The following is a 15451-nucleotide window of genomic DNA, read 5'->3' on the forward strand; positions in this document are numbered from 1 at the left end:
TTATTAATTTAAGGGGGATCTTTTCAATCTTATAATTACATGCTAAAACAAATTCAAGGCCACCCAAATTTGAGAATATGTAATGGGCTATGAAGTTCCAAATCGATGTGGGATTATTAAAGAATTGTTTAATCCAATTGACTTTGAACGTATTATTAAGTGTGATAAAGTCAAGGAAATTAAGACCTCCTGATTCATATCTGTTCAAAATAACAGATTTTTTTACATAATGTATTCTATTTTTCCACATGAAATTAAAAAGCATGTTATCAATTATTTTGCAAGTTTTGTTATTAACATAGAATGAGATAGCTGCATAGGTTAGGCAAGAAATACCTTCTGCCTTTGTTGATAAAGTACGCCCTTTCAGAGATAAATTCCTTTCCAACCAATGATTAAGTTTTTTGGTTCTATCTATAATTTGATTCAAATTTCAGGTACACCTAGAATCTTTGTTCTTGATAAGTTTAATTCCTAAATATGTAACTGTTTCTTTTGTAGGTATATTGCAAATGTGGGGAATTTCACAGTTTTTAAGGGAGAGTAGCTTACATTTAGCAAGGTTTAAATAGAGCCCAGAAGCTTTACAGAATGCCTGTATAGCATTTATCGCAATGGGAACCTGAGTGGCATCTTTTAAGAAGAGGGTAGTGTCATCCGCTAATTGACTAATAATAATTTCCCTATCAGCAATTGATATCCCTTTTATGACATAATTTTTAATAAATGTATTGAGGAACTCTGTGCAAAGAAGGAAAAGATAAGGAGATATTGGACATCCCTCTCTCATGCCATGCTCTAATTTAAATCTAGGGGAAGTGCCAGAATTTAATTTAATTGAACTATTACTGTTTGTATACATGGTTCTAATGGCCTTGCAAACAAATTCACCAAATCCAAATTTTTGAAAGGAATGGAAAATAGAATAGTGTTCTACTGGATGAAATGCTTTGCAGAAATCCAGGAAAAAGATGAAGCTATCATCATCACACAAATATGAGTAGTCAATTAAATCTAAAACCAATCCGATATTATTTGAAATATGTCTGTTTTTCATGAAGCCTGATTGAACCTTATCAATAATCGGATCTAGGACTGTTAACGCAAACACTTTATAGTCGTTATTGAGTAGACAAATTGGTCTCCAATTATCAATTAGTAAAAGGTCTTTTTGGGGTTTTGGAATTAGAGTAATGAGTCCTTGTGTCAGGGTAGGGGGGAGAGTCCCTTTTCCCATACTTTCTCTAGACATCTGTAAGAGGAATGGTGGCAATTGTTTTGCGAATGTTTGAGTAAGTCCATACACACCAGGGGATCTATTATTCTTGAGATATTCGATTGCATTTAAAATCTCTATTTTTTGATCATCTCTATATTTGATCATCACATAACTGTTTATGATTTAACTCAATTTGGTTGACATTTTTCACTATATCCAGGAAATTGGAGGTTGACTCTTCACAGTACTTTGAATTATATAAGTTACTATAAAAGTTAGAACCGTGTTTAGATGTCACATAGGGGTCATCAGTTATCATGCCATTCATATTTAATTGTTTAATTGTAATGGTTTTCCCATTAAATTTTTCCAAGTTAAAAAAAAAAGCAGATTTTTGTTCTCCTTCTTCAAGCCACTTTTTCCTGGATCTTACAAATGCGTCTTCTGCTTTCATTTTGTAAATTTCATACAATTTAGTTTGCTGTTCAATTGGTTCATTTTTCTCTGTTTCAGATAAACTCCCTTTGGGTCTTTGATAAAAATAAATTATTTTAGATACCTCTTCCTCTAATCTGCGGGCCATTGCTAAGTTACTACTATATCTTCTCAGGTACTGCGCTACTTCAAATTTAAGCAGCTCCAAATTTCTGCAGTACAGATTTTCAGATTGAGCCTTGTCCCAAAATCGTGTAATTATATATTGAATTTCTATTTTCAGTGCTTCATGTTTCAAAAGGGAACTGTTCAGTTCCCAATAAGAGCCTTTATAAATGTGGATATTACTTGAATGCCAAGGGATATAAATAGAAACAGCACTATTGTCTGTTAAGGGTGTAGTAATAATATTAACAGAGATATTGTCGATATTCATATTCATGTCTTTTAATAATCTAAAGGAGACTGTTTAGTGGATGTTTTATTAGTCCAAGTATGAGCATTCACCCCAGGATTTTTTTCTCCAAATGTCAATTAGATTATATTTTTCAATAAACATCTTCAAATTCTCAGTTATTGTTTTCGTTGCATTTTTACCCAGTACTTACGGTACATCGTAACGTCATCAACCTGCGTCACCAACAACTTGATTGCTCGCGTCTCACCTGGCAACTCCAGCCACGGCTCCCAATCGTTAGATTAATTTTATATCAAGGCGGCTGCAAAAATAATTACAGTTTTATTGAGGCATTTAATAGCTGGAGTAAGATCGTTGATAAAATGACGAATTATGCTCATTTTCAAGCGCAGATGACCACCATTATGGAAATCATGACAAAGTCAGCGCTAGAAGAAATTGCTAAACTTTTTGACGACAGTTGCTCAGTTTTATGTTTGAAAATAGCGAGGGGTTTAAATGAGAATGAAGCGCTTAAAAAGTTGTTGCAGCAGGACCTGAGAATGGAGCCACGACAAAAAGAGGACATTTCAGGATCGCGTGAAAATCCTGTCAACACTCGATCCGTTGGGGTTCAAGTTTTCGGTGAATATGAGGATTTATTGTTGTGTAGCTAATGGTATCTTTGAACATTTCTTATTTTGAAATATTAAAATACAGATGCGGTTTCTTTCCTTTTTGTAATTTGGAAAAATATATTACGTGCGATGGGGTTGTATCATCTTGTCAATCTTCCTGAGAATTTAGTATTTAAAGTGAAGGTCATATACAGGTCACATTACAGTCATATAGCAAGTAATTTAATCCAGAACACCCTATAAAATAGGAGAAACAGGAGTGCATTCACTCTGTTAATACAAACAATACTACCAGAAATGGCAAATACAACAACATTTCCTGTCAGTCTTAAGATGCAACTTCGCTATAGCACTTATGCAAGTTAACTATAGTAGCTGTTGTAAATTAACACAGGCTACAGTCAGTACACACATAGTACATCCATAACCAGTTCTAAGAAAGGAAACCTTAAACCATGAGACAAAACCATAACCAAAGGTCGGGTCTGGTCTTGGGTGGGTTTGGGAGGGGGGGCATTGAGGCTGTATGATTCCCTACTCACTTGGTCCATGTAGTAAAGTAACACAATACACATGATTACTGTACATATCTATTTATCATTTTAATCAATTGTATATATATTATCATCCTTTCATGCAGAGGAAGATCAATGCAGAGAGAGAGTCTTTGGTCAGGAGTGCAGCTTCTGTATGAGAAGAAATGGAGAACCTGCAGGTGTGGAAGAGGTAGACACTCTTACAGTCATTTCTCACTTGGAACCAGATGTCACACAGGGCAAATTGTTACTATTGTAAAAATGTAAAATTTCAGAGGATGTGCTACACCAGCAATGTGGTGGTCGACAAAGACCAGGATACCATTATGCAATGTTCACAGCTGCTTATTAAAGCTCGGCATGTCATTGTCAGATTCAGCTTCATTCTGTCCTGCTCTGGTTTCTCGGTCTGCACACCTAAACACTATTGAGCAGAGAATAAGAGGTGGAGGCAGCAGCTACACAGGGACACACACTTGCATGCTATATTTTGACTTCTTGTTGGCATCAGGAGACACAGAGAGCACGAGGGAGATGGTCCTGACAGGAGGCTTGAGATTTTAGTGGTGATACAAATTTGTAATATACTCTTCCCTTCAATACTTTAAATACTGCTAAATATTATTTTATTTAATAGACATTCAGTTAACACCGGGTTAACTGCTGGGTTACTCTGTTGCAGTTTACAAACAAGGAGAAGGTCAGGACTGAACCGGTTCTTATCAAGCAGGAGAAACTGGAAGAGGGCTTGTGTTGCAGAGATCCACAGCCCACACCTGTAGGAGACCCAGAGGAGCTGAGTGAGCAGCACAACTGTAGACACGGTGATGAGGAGCTCAGTGGACTGGAGTTTGTGGGGAAGGCAGAGCAAGAGGAAGAGCATGTAGCCCAGACAGGATGTGATCACAGTGCAGGAAGACTCAACAATCTGGGCTCTGAGTATGTAATGTATGAGAGAAACAGTCAGCTGTGGACTTCCTTTACCCAAGAGGACAGTGACATGAAGACCGATGATCCTGTTTGTTCTAATGCTACAGAACAGTGCTCACAGAGTCTGTCAATTCACACACAGTTACAACATGCTCCTGCCACCATGGAAGTCTCTGGAAACACACTGTCCTCTTTTGGGGCTTCATATGTTGAGGAGTTTGATCAGATGGGTGAGAAGCCGTCTGCTTGCAGTGAGGAGCTCAGATCAGAGGCCATTCACACACAGCAGGGTCAGTACAGAGAGAGACTTGTGCACACAGTGGAGAGAGAGAATCAGACATTACTGCCCCAGCAGCAGCAACATGGACCCTCAGTAAAACACATGAGAGGCAGTGAGAGCCCAGCCCAGCCACACTCAGGCTCTGAGTATGAGACCAGCTCTACTCTGAGTACCAGGGTTTTCAACACTGGGAAGAAGGACAAGACTGATGGAGAAGCTGACTTTGGAAAGAAACCATTCATTTGCACATATTGTGGGAAGAATTTTAATCACTGTAGTCATCTCACCTCACATCACCGAATTCACACAGGAGAGAAACCGTACAGGTGTACACAGTGCGAGAAGTGTTTCCGTCTCAAAGGTAATCTTGTGAAACACGAGAGGGTTCACAGCGGGAATAAACCATTTGGTTGCACACTGTGTGGGAGGAGATTTTCTCAGATATCTAACCTTAGAGCACACGAGAGAATTCATACAGGAGAGAAACCGTATCACTGCACCATGTGTGGGAAGAGTTTCTCCAAGAGGACTACACTTGTTACCCATGAGAAGATTCACACAAGAGTGAAACCATAGAGCTGTAACTAGTATGAGAATATGGTTTTAAATTATTGTTTTAAAGCCCTTCAAATTCTTCAGGTTTCACTGTGAAATAAACAGCGTTCATTGAAATGTATGAAATGTATTAATCTTTTTTGGCACAATATTTGAGTTAAAAAGATAATTTGCTGACAAATTTCATGAAAACATGTGACTACATCAAGCATGAGTGTTTCCATTCATGTGGCTGTAATACAATTAAATTGTTTAAATTAAAATTGTAGTTTTGACTTCTTTTTTTGTTTGGGCTGAACATTGGTACACCCCTACCCAGAAGACAGAAGGCAACAGAGGCAGAAACCACGCTAGCCCTGTCATACTTGCAATCCTGCTGCTATACTGCAGTTTTTACACACTGGATTGTACGATACAAATGTCCAAATGTGTTATATGATCCTGTAACCTCACATTTTGAGGGAACACTGTGTTCGCGATGACAATAACATGCCTGGCCACGACGGCACACAAACCTGATCATCCACGAACGAAGTGTTGCTACCGATAACGAACTGGTGTCGTTTGAGAACTAGATATGTTCTTTGCTTGGATAATAAGCAATAGTATACAGAGTTTCAGGGATAGCTTGTCTGGAGTGTAATTTGGGCAGCTACACTTTCTTTTTATCTCTTGACGTGTTCAATCATGCATGTTTAGCTAAACCTTTATTTGTCTTAAACTGTAAGTTGCTGTTGCATCGTTTGTGGTACACAAGCATATCTACGTTATATAGCCAGCTAGTTCCATAGCCAATTAAGTTGCTTGCTCATAATATAATTTTTTTTTTTTCGCAAAAGTGAAAACTTCAAAAAGACAAAACATATCAGTAGTCTTGTGCGGCACACTAAAGTCAACATTTCATAAAGTCACCTGTGCGGCGAACATTTTCTTACGAGAGCACTACGAAAAGACAGCAGACTGTTGCGTCTGTCACTGTCAATTTTCCAAAATAGTGCATGTTGCCGTTTGAGGGTGTTTGTTGCTGTAATTCCTCTCTTGACCGTTAGTAGTCCGAAATTACCTATTGTACCTTTAAATTCCGTGACAGAAAGAGAATTTGTACACTGCGCAGGGGCGCTAGCCTTGCTTCCTTGTATATCCTTAAAGAAACAGTACACCCATTACAACGTGATTGGAATTAAGTAGTGGGGAGGATTTTTACTTCCAGACCTTGGATTTTCCAGCTCTGTTAATCTTCCACATATTTATTCATGTCCATATTTATTCATATACCTCAGTCATTTTAACTGGCATCGTTTATTCTCATGAGATTGAACGCATTTTCGCGAATGGTAAGCACACCGCAGTTTGCGATAGGCTCTGTTAATTTTGTTGCATTTCTTACTGAGTATTTACGGTACGTTATTACGTCATCAACTTGCGAAAATAAATGCTTTTCACCAACAACTTGGTTGATCGCGTCTCAGCTGGGTACTCCAGCCACGGCTCCCAATCGTTAGTTTCATTCTATACCAAGGTGGCTACAAAAATATAAATCCTGTTCTATTGAGGCATTTAATAGGTGGAGTAAAATCGTTTGGTACAATGACGAATTATGCTCATTTTCAAACAAAAATGACCACCATTATGGAAATCATGACAAAGTCAGCGATAGAAGAAATTGCCAAACTTTTTGACGACAGTTGCTCAGTTTTATGTTTGAAAATAGCGAGGAGTTTAAATGAGAATGAAGCGTTTAAAAAGTTGTTGCAGCAGGACCTGAGGATGGAGCCATGGCGAAAAGAGGAAATGTCAGGATCGCGTGAGAATCCTATCAACACTCGATCCGTTGGCGTACAGGTTTTCGGTGAATATGAGAATTTATTGTTGTTTAGTTAATGGTATCTGTGGTCATTTTGAAATACTGATATGCAGACAATACTGTGACAATACTTTTCTTTTCATAATTTGGAAAAATGAAGTCCAAATGCCACATTACAGTCATATAGCGAGTGATTTCATTCTGAACCCCTTACAAAATCGGAGAAACAGAAGTGCATTCAGTCGGTTAATACAAACAATAGTGCCAGAAATGGCCAACGCAACAACATTCCTATCCCAGCGAGTCGGTCAAACGATGCAACTTTGTTCTGACACGAGTGCAAGCTCTGGTACCTGTTGTGAATGAACACAGGCTACAGTAAATACACACTGAGTACATCCATAACCAGTTCCAAGAAAATAAACCTTAAACCATGACAAAAACCATGAACTAAAGTTTGTGGCTGATTTGGGGATTTTGCCAGAGGGGCACTCAGGCTGTCTGATTCCCTACCAACTTGGTCGTCCATGTAGTAAATTTACATTACTCACAATATAACTGTAGGCTACATATTTATTTGTAATTTAAATCAGTTTTATACATCCTATCATCCTTTCATGCAGTGGAAGAGCAATGCAGAGAGAGAGTCTTTGGGCAGGAGTGCAGCTTCAATCTGAGAAGAGATGGAGAACCTGCAGGTGTGAAAGAGGTAGACACACGTTTACAGTCATTTCTCGCTTGGAACTAGATATCAAATTAGCAAATTAATAAGATTGTGAAATGTTTAATTTTCTGAGGTGCTACAAGAGATATGTGATGGTTGGCTGAACGTTTGTGATGTGGTCGACAAAGAGCATGATACTTTTATGCAATATTAACAGTTGCGTATTGAAGGTTGGCATGTGGTGCATTGTCAGATTCAGCTTCATTCTGTCCTGCTCTGGATTCTCGGTCTGCACACCTAAACACTATCGAGCAGAGAGGAAGAGTTGAAGGCAGCACACGGTGACCCCAAACCTTCAACGTTACACAGACCGGTTCTGAATTAGAAATTAATTAATAGGACTCTCAGAGTCATATATTTTTTTCTCCTGGTGCTAGGGGTCAAAGGCTACAGGGCCTGCAATGTCTAAGAGAGAGGGAGAGCAAGAGAAGCCCACATACACACACACAGCCACACGCATGCTATATTTCGACTTCTTGTTGGCACGAGGGAGATCGGGAAAGATGCCTTGAACTTAGGACTATTGCAATATATGTCTCTTGAGAGGCCTGACAGGAGGCTTGAGATTTTAGTGGTTATACAAATTTCTAAAATACTCTTCCCTTCAATACAGTAATACTGCTAAATGTTCTTTGATTTAATACACATTCAGTTCTCACCAACTGCTGGGCTCCTCTGTTGCAGTCTACAAAGGTCAGGACTGAACCAGTTCTCATCAAGCAGGAGAGACTGGAAGAGGGCTTGTGTTACAGTGACCCACAGCCCACACCTGTAGAAGAGGAACATGTAACACAGCCCACACTTGTAGGAGATGTGAAGAAACCGGACACAGAGCCCACACCTGTAGGAGACCCAGAGGAGCTGAGTGAGCAGCACAGGTGTGGACACGGTGATGAGGAGCTCAGTGGACTGCAGTTTGTGGGGAAGGCAGAGCAAGAGGAAGAGCATGTAGCCCAGAGACTCAATCAGACAGGATGTGAACCCAGTGCAGGAAGACTCAACAATCTAGGCTCTGAGTATGTGATGTATGAGAGAGACAGTCAGCTGTGGACTTCCTTTACCCAAGAGGACAGTGATGTAGACACTGATGATCCAGTGTGTTCTAATGCTACAGAACATTGCTCACAGAATCTATTAAATCACACACGGCTACAACATGCTTCTGCCACCATGGAAGTCTCTGGAAACACACTGTCCTCTTTTGGGGCTTCATATGTTGAGGAGTTTGATCAGATGGGTGAGAAGCTGCCTGCTTGCAGTGAGGAGCTCAGATCAGAGGCCATTCACACACAGCAGGGTCAGTACAGAGAGAGACTTGTGCACACAGTGGAGAGAGAGAATCAGACATTACTGCCCCAGCAGCAGCAACATGGACCCTCAGTAAAACACATGAGAGGCAGTGAGAGCCCAGCCCAGCCACACTCAGGCTCTCAGTATGAGACCAGCTCTACTCTGATTACCAGGGCTTTCAACACTGTGAAGATGGACAAGGCTAATGAACAAGCTGACTTTGGAAAGAAACTGTTCATTTGCACATATTGTGGGAAGACTTTTAATCGCTGTAGTTATCTCACCTCACATCACCGAATTCACACAGGAGAGAAACCGTACAGCTGCACACAGTGTGGGAAGTGTTTCAGTCTCAAAGGTAATCTTGTAAAACATGAGAGGGTTCACAGCGGGAATAAACCATTTGGTTGCACACTGTGTGGGAGGAGATTTGCTCAGGGAGCTAACCTTAGAGCACACCAGAGGATTCATACAGGAGAGAGACCATATCCCTGCACACTGTGTGGGAAGAGTTTCGCTCAACAGTCCACTCTTATTGTGCACCAAAGAATTCATACAGGAGAGAGATATCACTGCACCCTGTGTGGGAAGAGCTTCTCTAAGAAGTCTACTCTTGCTGCACACGAGAGCATTCACACAAGAATGAAACCATAGAGCTGTAACTAATGTGAGTATACAGTTTTAAATTATTGTTTTAAAGCCCTTCAAATTCTTCAGGTTTCGCTGTTGAAATAAACAGCTTTCATTGAAACGCTATGTACTAATTTTTTTTGGCACACAATTTGAGTTAAAAAGGCAATTTCATGAAAACATGTGACTACATCAAGCATGAGTGTTTCCATTCATGTGGCTGTAATAAAATAAAATTGTTTTAATTAAAATTGTAGTTTTGACTTCTTTTTTTGTTTTGGCTGAACATTGGCACACCCCCACCCAGAAGACAGAAGGCAACAGTGGCAGAAACCACGCCAGCCCTGTCATACTTGCAATCCTGCTGCTATACTGCAGTTTTTACACACACTGGATTGTACGATACAAATTAGTTATATGATCCTGTAGCCTCACATTTTGAGAGAACACAGTGTTTCCTCAAAATTTGAGGTCCTGGATCATATAACAGCTGACTTCTAGTGACGACTAGTATGTGTACCTACACAAAGACCAATGATTAATCTTTATGCCTGGGATGATCGAGGATACAGACTGGTGCATGGAGAACTTCAGCGAAATGGTTCTGCTCATTCTTTCTGTAATTTATATCATGCTCTCCAAGATCACTGTTTTTTGTTTTTTTGCTTTTTCTCTCTCTCCTGTAAACCATTTCAGTCGACTGGGTGGAAAGTCCAGGGGTAAGAAAGTAAAAGTCATGCCCTGTGTTTCTTCCACCCATGAATGCAGCCAGCTGATTTCACTATGTAGTTGTCTGTCCTGGCTGAAGAATTGTGCTAATTTAGAAATCCACTTAGTAACGCTTTGGTTTGCATCTTCGCTCGTTTTCACTGACCGTTGAAGACGCAGGTCAAACAGACTGGCGGTACTAGAAGATGCAGCTTTATTAAATGTCGCGATGACAATAACATGCCTGACCACGACGGCACACAAACCTGATCGTACACGAAGATTAGTAAAACTAGAAAAGGAGAGTCTTTGCTTTATCGGTTAAAAAAATGAAATGAAATTAAAAGAGGAACCAACTTAAGGTTACAATAGGTAAGATTTGTGTTAAAACATTTTTACAAGACCATTGTAAATCCCTTCCTATCATTGAAAAAGGCTCACCGACATGTTGATTCACCCTCTGCCTGTGTTCATAGAGCTTAAATTCTGGTTTCAAAATATAGTTGACAGGCCTCCACTCTGTACCAAAACATTGTACTGCGGTACAATAATTAAAGCTCATTGGTTGAAAATTGGTTCTAATTGCCACAGCCAATGGCCTGGGGGCTTATTCAGATCGTTCGCATGTAGCTGCCCAAATTGCACTCCAGACAAGCTTATCACTGGAATTATGTATACTATTGCTTATTATCCAAGCGAAGACTACATATGTAGTTATAAAACAATAGCAGTTCGCTATCGGTAGCACCAAGCAGATTAGCAATAGTTAGCTTGACGAATTTACAAATATATGAATATAGTAGCCAACTAATAGCTAATTTGCTTGTTGCTACCGATAACGAACTGGTATCGTTTGATAACTAGATATGTTCTTTGCTTGGATAATAAGCAATAGTATACAGAGTTTCAGGGATAGCTTGTCTGGAGTGTAATTTGGGCAGCTACACTTTCTTTTTTTATCTCTTTACGTGTTCAATCATGCATGTTTAGCTAAACCTTTATTTGTCTTAAACTGTAAGTTGCAGTTGCATCCTTTGTGGCACACAATCATATCTACGTTATATAGCCAGCTAGTTCCATAACCAATTAAGTGGCTTGCTCATAATATAGTTTTTTCGCTAAAGTGAAAACTTCAAAAAGACAAAACATATCAGTAGTCTTGTGCAGCACACTAAAGTCAACATTTCATAAAGTCACCTGTTCGGGGAACATTTTATTACGAGAGCACTACGAAAAGATAGCAGACTGTTCCGTTTGCCACTCAATTTTCCAAAATAGTGCATGTTGCCGTTTGAGGGTGTTTGTTGCTGTAATTCCTCTCTTGACCGTTAGTAGTCCGAAATTACCTATTGTACCTTTAAATTCAGTGACAGAAAGAATTTGCACACTGCGCAGGGGCGCTAGCCTGCTTTCTTGTATATCCTTAAAGAAACAGTACACCCATTACAACGTGATTGGAATTAAGTAGTGGGGAGGATTTTTACATTTAGACCTTGGATTTTCCAGCACTGTTAATCTTCCACATATTCATTAATGTCCATATTTATTCATATCCCTTAGTCATTTTAACTGGCATCGTTTATTCTCATGAGATTGAACGCATTTTCGCGAATGGTAAGCACACCGCAGTTTGCGATAGGCTCTGTTAATTTTGTTACATTTCTTACTGAGTATTTACGGTACGTTATTACGTCATCAACTTGCGAAAAAAAATGCTTTTCACCAACAACTTGGTTGATCGCGTCTCAGCTGGGTACTCCAGCTACGGCTGCCAATCGTTAGTTTCATTCTATATCAAGGTGGCTACAAAAATATAATTCCTGTTTTATTGAGGCATTTAATCGGTGGAGTAAAATCGTTTGGTACAATGACGAATTATGCTCATTTTCAAACGCAAATTACCACCGTTATGGAAATCTTGACAAAGTCAGCGATAGAAGAAATTGCCAAACTTTTTGACGACAGTTGCTCAGTTTTATGTTTGAAAATAGCGAGGAGTTTAAATGAGAATGAAGCGTTTAAAAAGTTGTTGCAGCAGGACCTGAGGATGGAGCCACGGCGAAAAGAGGAAATGTCAGGACCGCGTGAGAATCCTATCAACACTCGATCCGTTGGCGTCCAGGTTTTCGGTGAATATGAGAATTTATTGTTGTTTAGTTAATGGTATCTGTGGTCATTTTGAAATACTGATATGCAGACAATACTGTGACAATACTTTTCTTTTCATAATTTGGGAAAATGAAGTCCAAATGCCACATTACAGTCATATAGCGAGTGATTTCATCCTGAACCCCTTACAAAATCGGAGAAACAGAAGTGCTTTCAGTCGGTTAATACAAACAATAGTGCCAGAAATGGCCAACGCAACAACATTCCTATCCCAGCGAGTCGGTCAAACGATGCGACTTTGTTCTGACACGAGTGCAAGCTCTGGTACCTGTTGTGAATGAACACAGGCTACAGTAAATACACACTGAGTACATCCATAACCAGTTCCAAGAAAAGAAACCTTAAACCATGACAAAAACCATGAACTAAAGTTTGGGGCTGATTTGGGGATTTTGCCAGAGGGGCACTCAGGCTGTCTGATTCCCTACCAACTTGGTGGTCCATGTAGTAAATTTACATTACTCACAATATAACTGTAGGCTACATATTTATTTGTAATTTAAATCAATTTTATACATCCTATCATCCTTTCATGCAGTGGAAGAGCAATGCAGAGAGAGAGTCTTTGGGCAGGAGTGCAGCTTCAATCTGAGAAGTGATGGAGAACCTGCAGGTGTGGAAGAGGTAGACACACGTTTACAGTCATTTCTCGCTTGGAACTAGATATCAAATTAGCAAACTGTTAAGATTGTGAAATGTTTAATTTTCCGAGGATGTGCTACAAGAGATATGTGATGGTTGGCTGAAAGTTTGTGATGTGGTCGACAAAGAGCATGATACTTTTATGCAATATTCACAGTTGCTTATTAAAGCTCGGAATGTGGTGCATTGTCAGATTCAGCTTCATTCTGTCCTGCTCTGGATTCTCGGTCTGCACACCTAAACACTATCGAGGTGAAGGCAGCACACGGTGACCCCAAATCTTCAACGTTACACAGACCGGTTCAGAATTAGAAATGAATGAATTGGACTCTCAGAGTCATATGTTTTCCCTCTGGTGCTATGATGATAACATGCATACAGACTGGGATGGAAATGGGTCAAAGGCTACAGGGCCTGCAATGTGTGAGAGAGAGGGAGAGAAAGAGAAACACACACATACTTGAATGCTATATTTTGACTTCTTGTTGGCATGAGGGAGATAGGGAAAGATGCCTTGAACTTGGGACTGTTGCAATACCTGTCTCTTGAGAGGCTTGACAGGAGGCTTTCAGGCCTCTCAAGTTGGTTATACATTGGTTAGACAAATTTCTAAAATACTCTTCCCTTCAATACAGTAATACTGCTAAATGTTCTTTGATTTAATACACATTCCAGTCTCACAAACTGCTGGGCTCCTCTGTTGCAGTCTGCAAATGTGGAGAAGGTCAGGACTGAACCAGTTCTTATCAAGCAGGAGAAACTGGAAGAGGGCTTGTGTTGCAGAGATCCACAACCCACACCTGTGGAAGAACAACGGCTAACACATCCCACACCTGGAGACGATGGGAAGAAACCAGACACAGAGCCAACACCTGTAGGAGACCCAGAGGAGCTGAGTGAGCAGCACAGGTGTGGACACCGTGATGAGGAGCTCAGTGGACTGGAGTTTGTGGTGAAGGCAGAGCAAGAGGAAGAACATGTAGCCCAGAGACTCAATCAGACAGGATGTGAACACAGTGCAGGAAGACTCAACAATCTGGGCTCTGAGTATGTAATGTATGAGAGAGACAGTCAGCTATGGACTTCCTTTACCCAAGAGGACAGTGATGTAGACACTGATGATCCAGTGTGTTCTAATGCTACAGAGCATTGCTCACAGAATCTGTCAGTTCACACACGGCTGCAACATGTTTCTGCCACCATGGAAGTCTCTGGAAACACACTGTCCTCTTTTGGGGCTTCATATGTTGAGGAGTTTGATAAGATGGGTGAGAAGCTGTCTGCTTGCAGTGAGGAGCTCAGATCAGAGGCCATTCACACACAGCAGGGTCAGTACAGAGAGAGACTTGTGCACACAGTGGAGAGAGAGAATCGGACATTACTGCCCCAGCAGCAGCAACATGGAGCCTCAGTAAAACACATGAGAGGCGGTGAGAGCCCAGCCCAGCCACACTCAGGCTCTCAGTATGAGACCAGCTCTACTCTGAGTGCCTGTGCTTTCAACACTGGGATGATGGACAAAACTAAAGAACAAGCTGACTTTGGAAAGAAACTGTTCATTTGCACATATTGTGGAAAGACTTTTAATCGCTGTAGTTATCTCACCTCACATCACCGAATTCACACAGGAGAGAAACCGTACAGCTGCACACAGTGTGGGAAGTGTTTCAGTCTCAAAGGTAATCTTGTAAAACATGAGAGGGTTCACAGCGGGAATAAACCATTTGGTTGCACACTGTGTGGGAGGAGATTTGCTCAGGGAGCTAACCTTAGAGCACACCAGAGGATTCATACAGGAGAGAGACCATATCCCTGCACACTGTGTGGGAAGAGTTTTGCTCAACAGGCCACTCTTATTGTGCACCAAAGAATTCATACAGGAGAGAGACATCACTGCACCCTGTGTGGGAAGAGTTTCTCTAAGAAGTCTACTCTTGCTGCACACGAGAGGATTCACACAAGAGTGAAACCATAGAGCTGTAACTACTGTGAGAATATAGTTTTAAATTATTATTTTAAAGCCCTTCAAATTCTTCAGGTTTCACTGTTGAAATAAACAGCATTCATTGAAACGCTATGTATTTGGCACAATATTTGAGTTAAAACATGTGACTACATCAAGCACGAGTGTTTCCATTCATGTGGCTGTAATAAAATTAAACGTGTTTAAATTAAAATTGTAGTTTTGACTTTTATTTGACCCGAACATTGGCACCCCCCCCACCCAAAAGACAGAAGGCACCAACCACGCTAGCCCTGTCATACTTGCTGCCATGCTGCAGCTTTGACACACGTTGGACTGTACAATACAAATGTCCAAGTGTGTTATATGATCCAGCAACCTCACATTTTGAGGGAACATTTGTGTTTTGCAGCTAATTTCTGGTGACTGCCTGTCTGTGCTTGTCTTACTCAAAGACCAATGACGAATCTTTATCCCTGGGACGATCCAGAATACAGACTGGCACACAGGGAGCTTCAGCAAAATGGTTCT

The 15451-nt window shown here is 40.4% G+C and overlaps 3 protein-coding genes across 6 annotated transcripts; all 3 read left to right on the plus strand.

Moving 5' to 3' along the window:
- The first annotated feature begins 2299 nt into the window (after positions 1-2299).
- On the plus strand, positions 2300-5253 carry LOC133136995 (gastrula zinc finger protein XlCGF52.1-like). The gene is made up of 3 exons (XM_061254933.1): positions 2300-2696; positions 3330-3404; positions 3908-5253. Exons 2-3 carry the CDS (start codon positions 3390-3392, stop codon positions 5009-5011), a joined length of 1119 nt encoding a protein of 372 aa, XP_061110917.1. The 5' UTR covers positions 2300-2696; positions 3330-3389; the 3' UTR covers positions 5012-5253.
- A 1177-nt stretch (positions 5254-6430) lies between these two features.
- On the plus strand, positions 6431-9689 carry LOC133136976 (zinc finger protein 664-like). 2 transcript variants are annotated; one of them, XM_061254898.1, is made up of 3 exons: positions 6431-6839; positions 7418-7503; positions 8203-9689. In XM_061254898.1, exons 1-3 carry the CDS (start codon positions 6578-6580, stop codon positions 9460-9462), a joined length of 1608 nt encoding a protein of 535 aa, XP_061110882.1. In that variant the 5' UTR covers positions 6431-6577; the 3' UTR covers positions 9463-9689. The 2 variants fall into 2 exon arrangements, with proteins under 2 accessions (XP_061110882.1, XP_061110883.1); XM_061254899.1 differs by having other exon boundaries at positions 7418-7492.
- A 2135-nt stretch (positions 9690-11824) lies between these two features.
- Positions 11825-15134, plus strand: LOC133136975 (zinc finger protein OZF-like). 3 transcript variants are annotated; one of them, XM_061254896.1, is made up of 3 exons: positions 11825-12275; positions 12854-12939; positions 13633-15134. In XM_061254896.1, exons 2-3 carry the CDS (start codon positions 12914-12916, stop codon positions 14930-14932), a joined length of 1326 nt encoding a protein of 441 aa, XP_061110880.1. In that variant the 5' UTR covers positions 11825-12275; positions 12854-12913; the 3' UTR covers positions 14933-15134. The 3 variants fall into 3 exon arrangements, with proteins under 3 accessions (XP_061110880.1, XP_061110879.1, XP_061110881.1); XM_061254895.1 differs by having other exon boundaries at positions 11830-12275; positions 13664-15134; XM_061254897.1 differs by having other exon boundaries at positions 11834-12275; positions 12854-12928; positions 13664-15134.
- The last annotated feature ends 317 nt before the right edge of the window (positions 15135-15451 follow it).

The sequence above is a fragment of the Conger conger genome, chromosome 9 (assembly GCF_963514075.1).
Source record: "Conger conger chromosome 9, fConCon1.1, whole genome shotgun sequence".
NCBI lineage: Eukaryota > Metazoa > Chordata > Actinopteri > Anguilliformes > Congridae > Conger > Conger conger.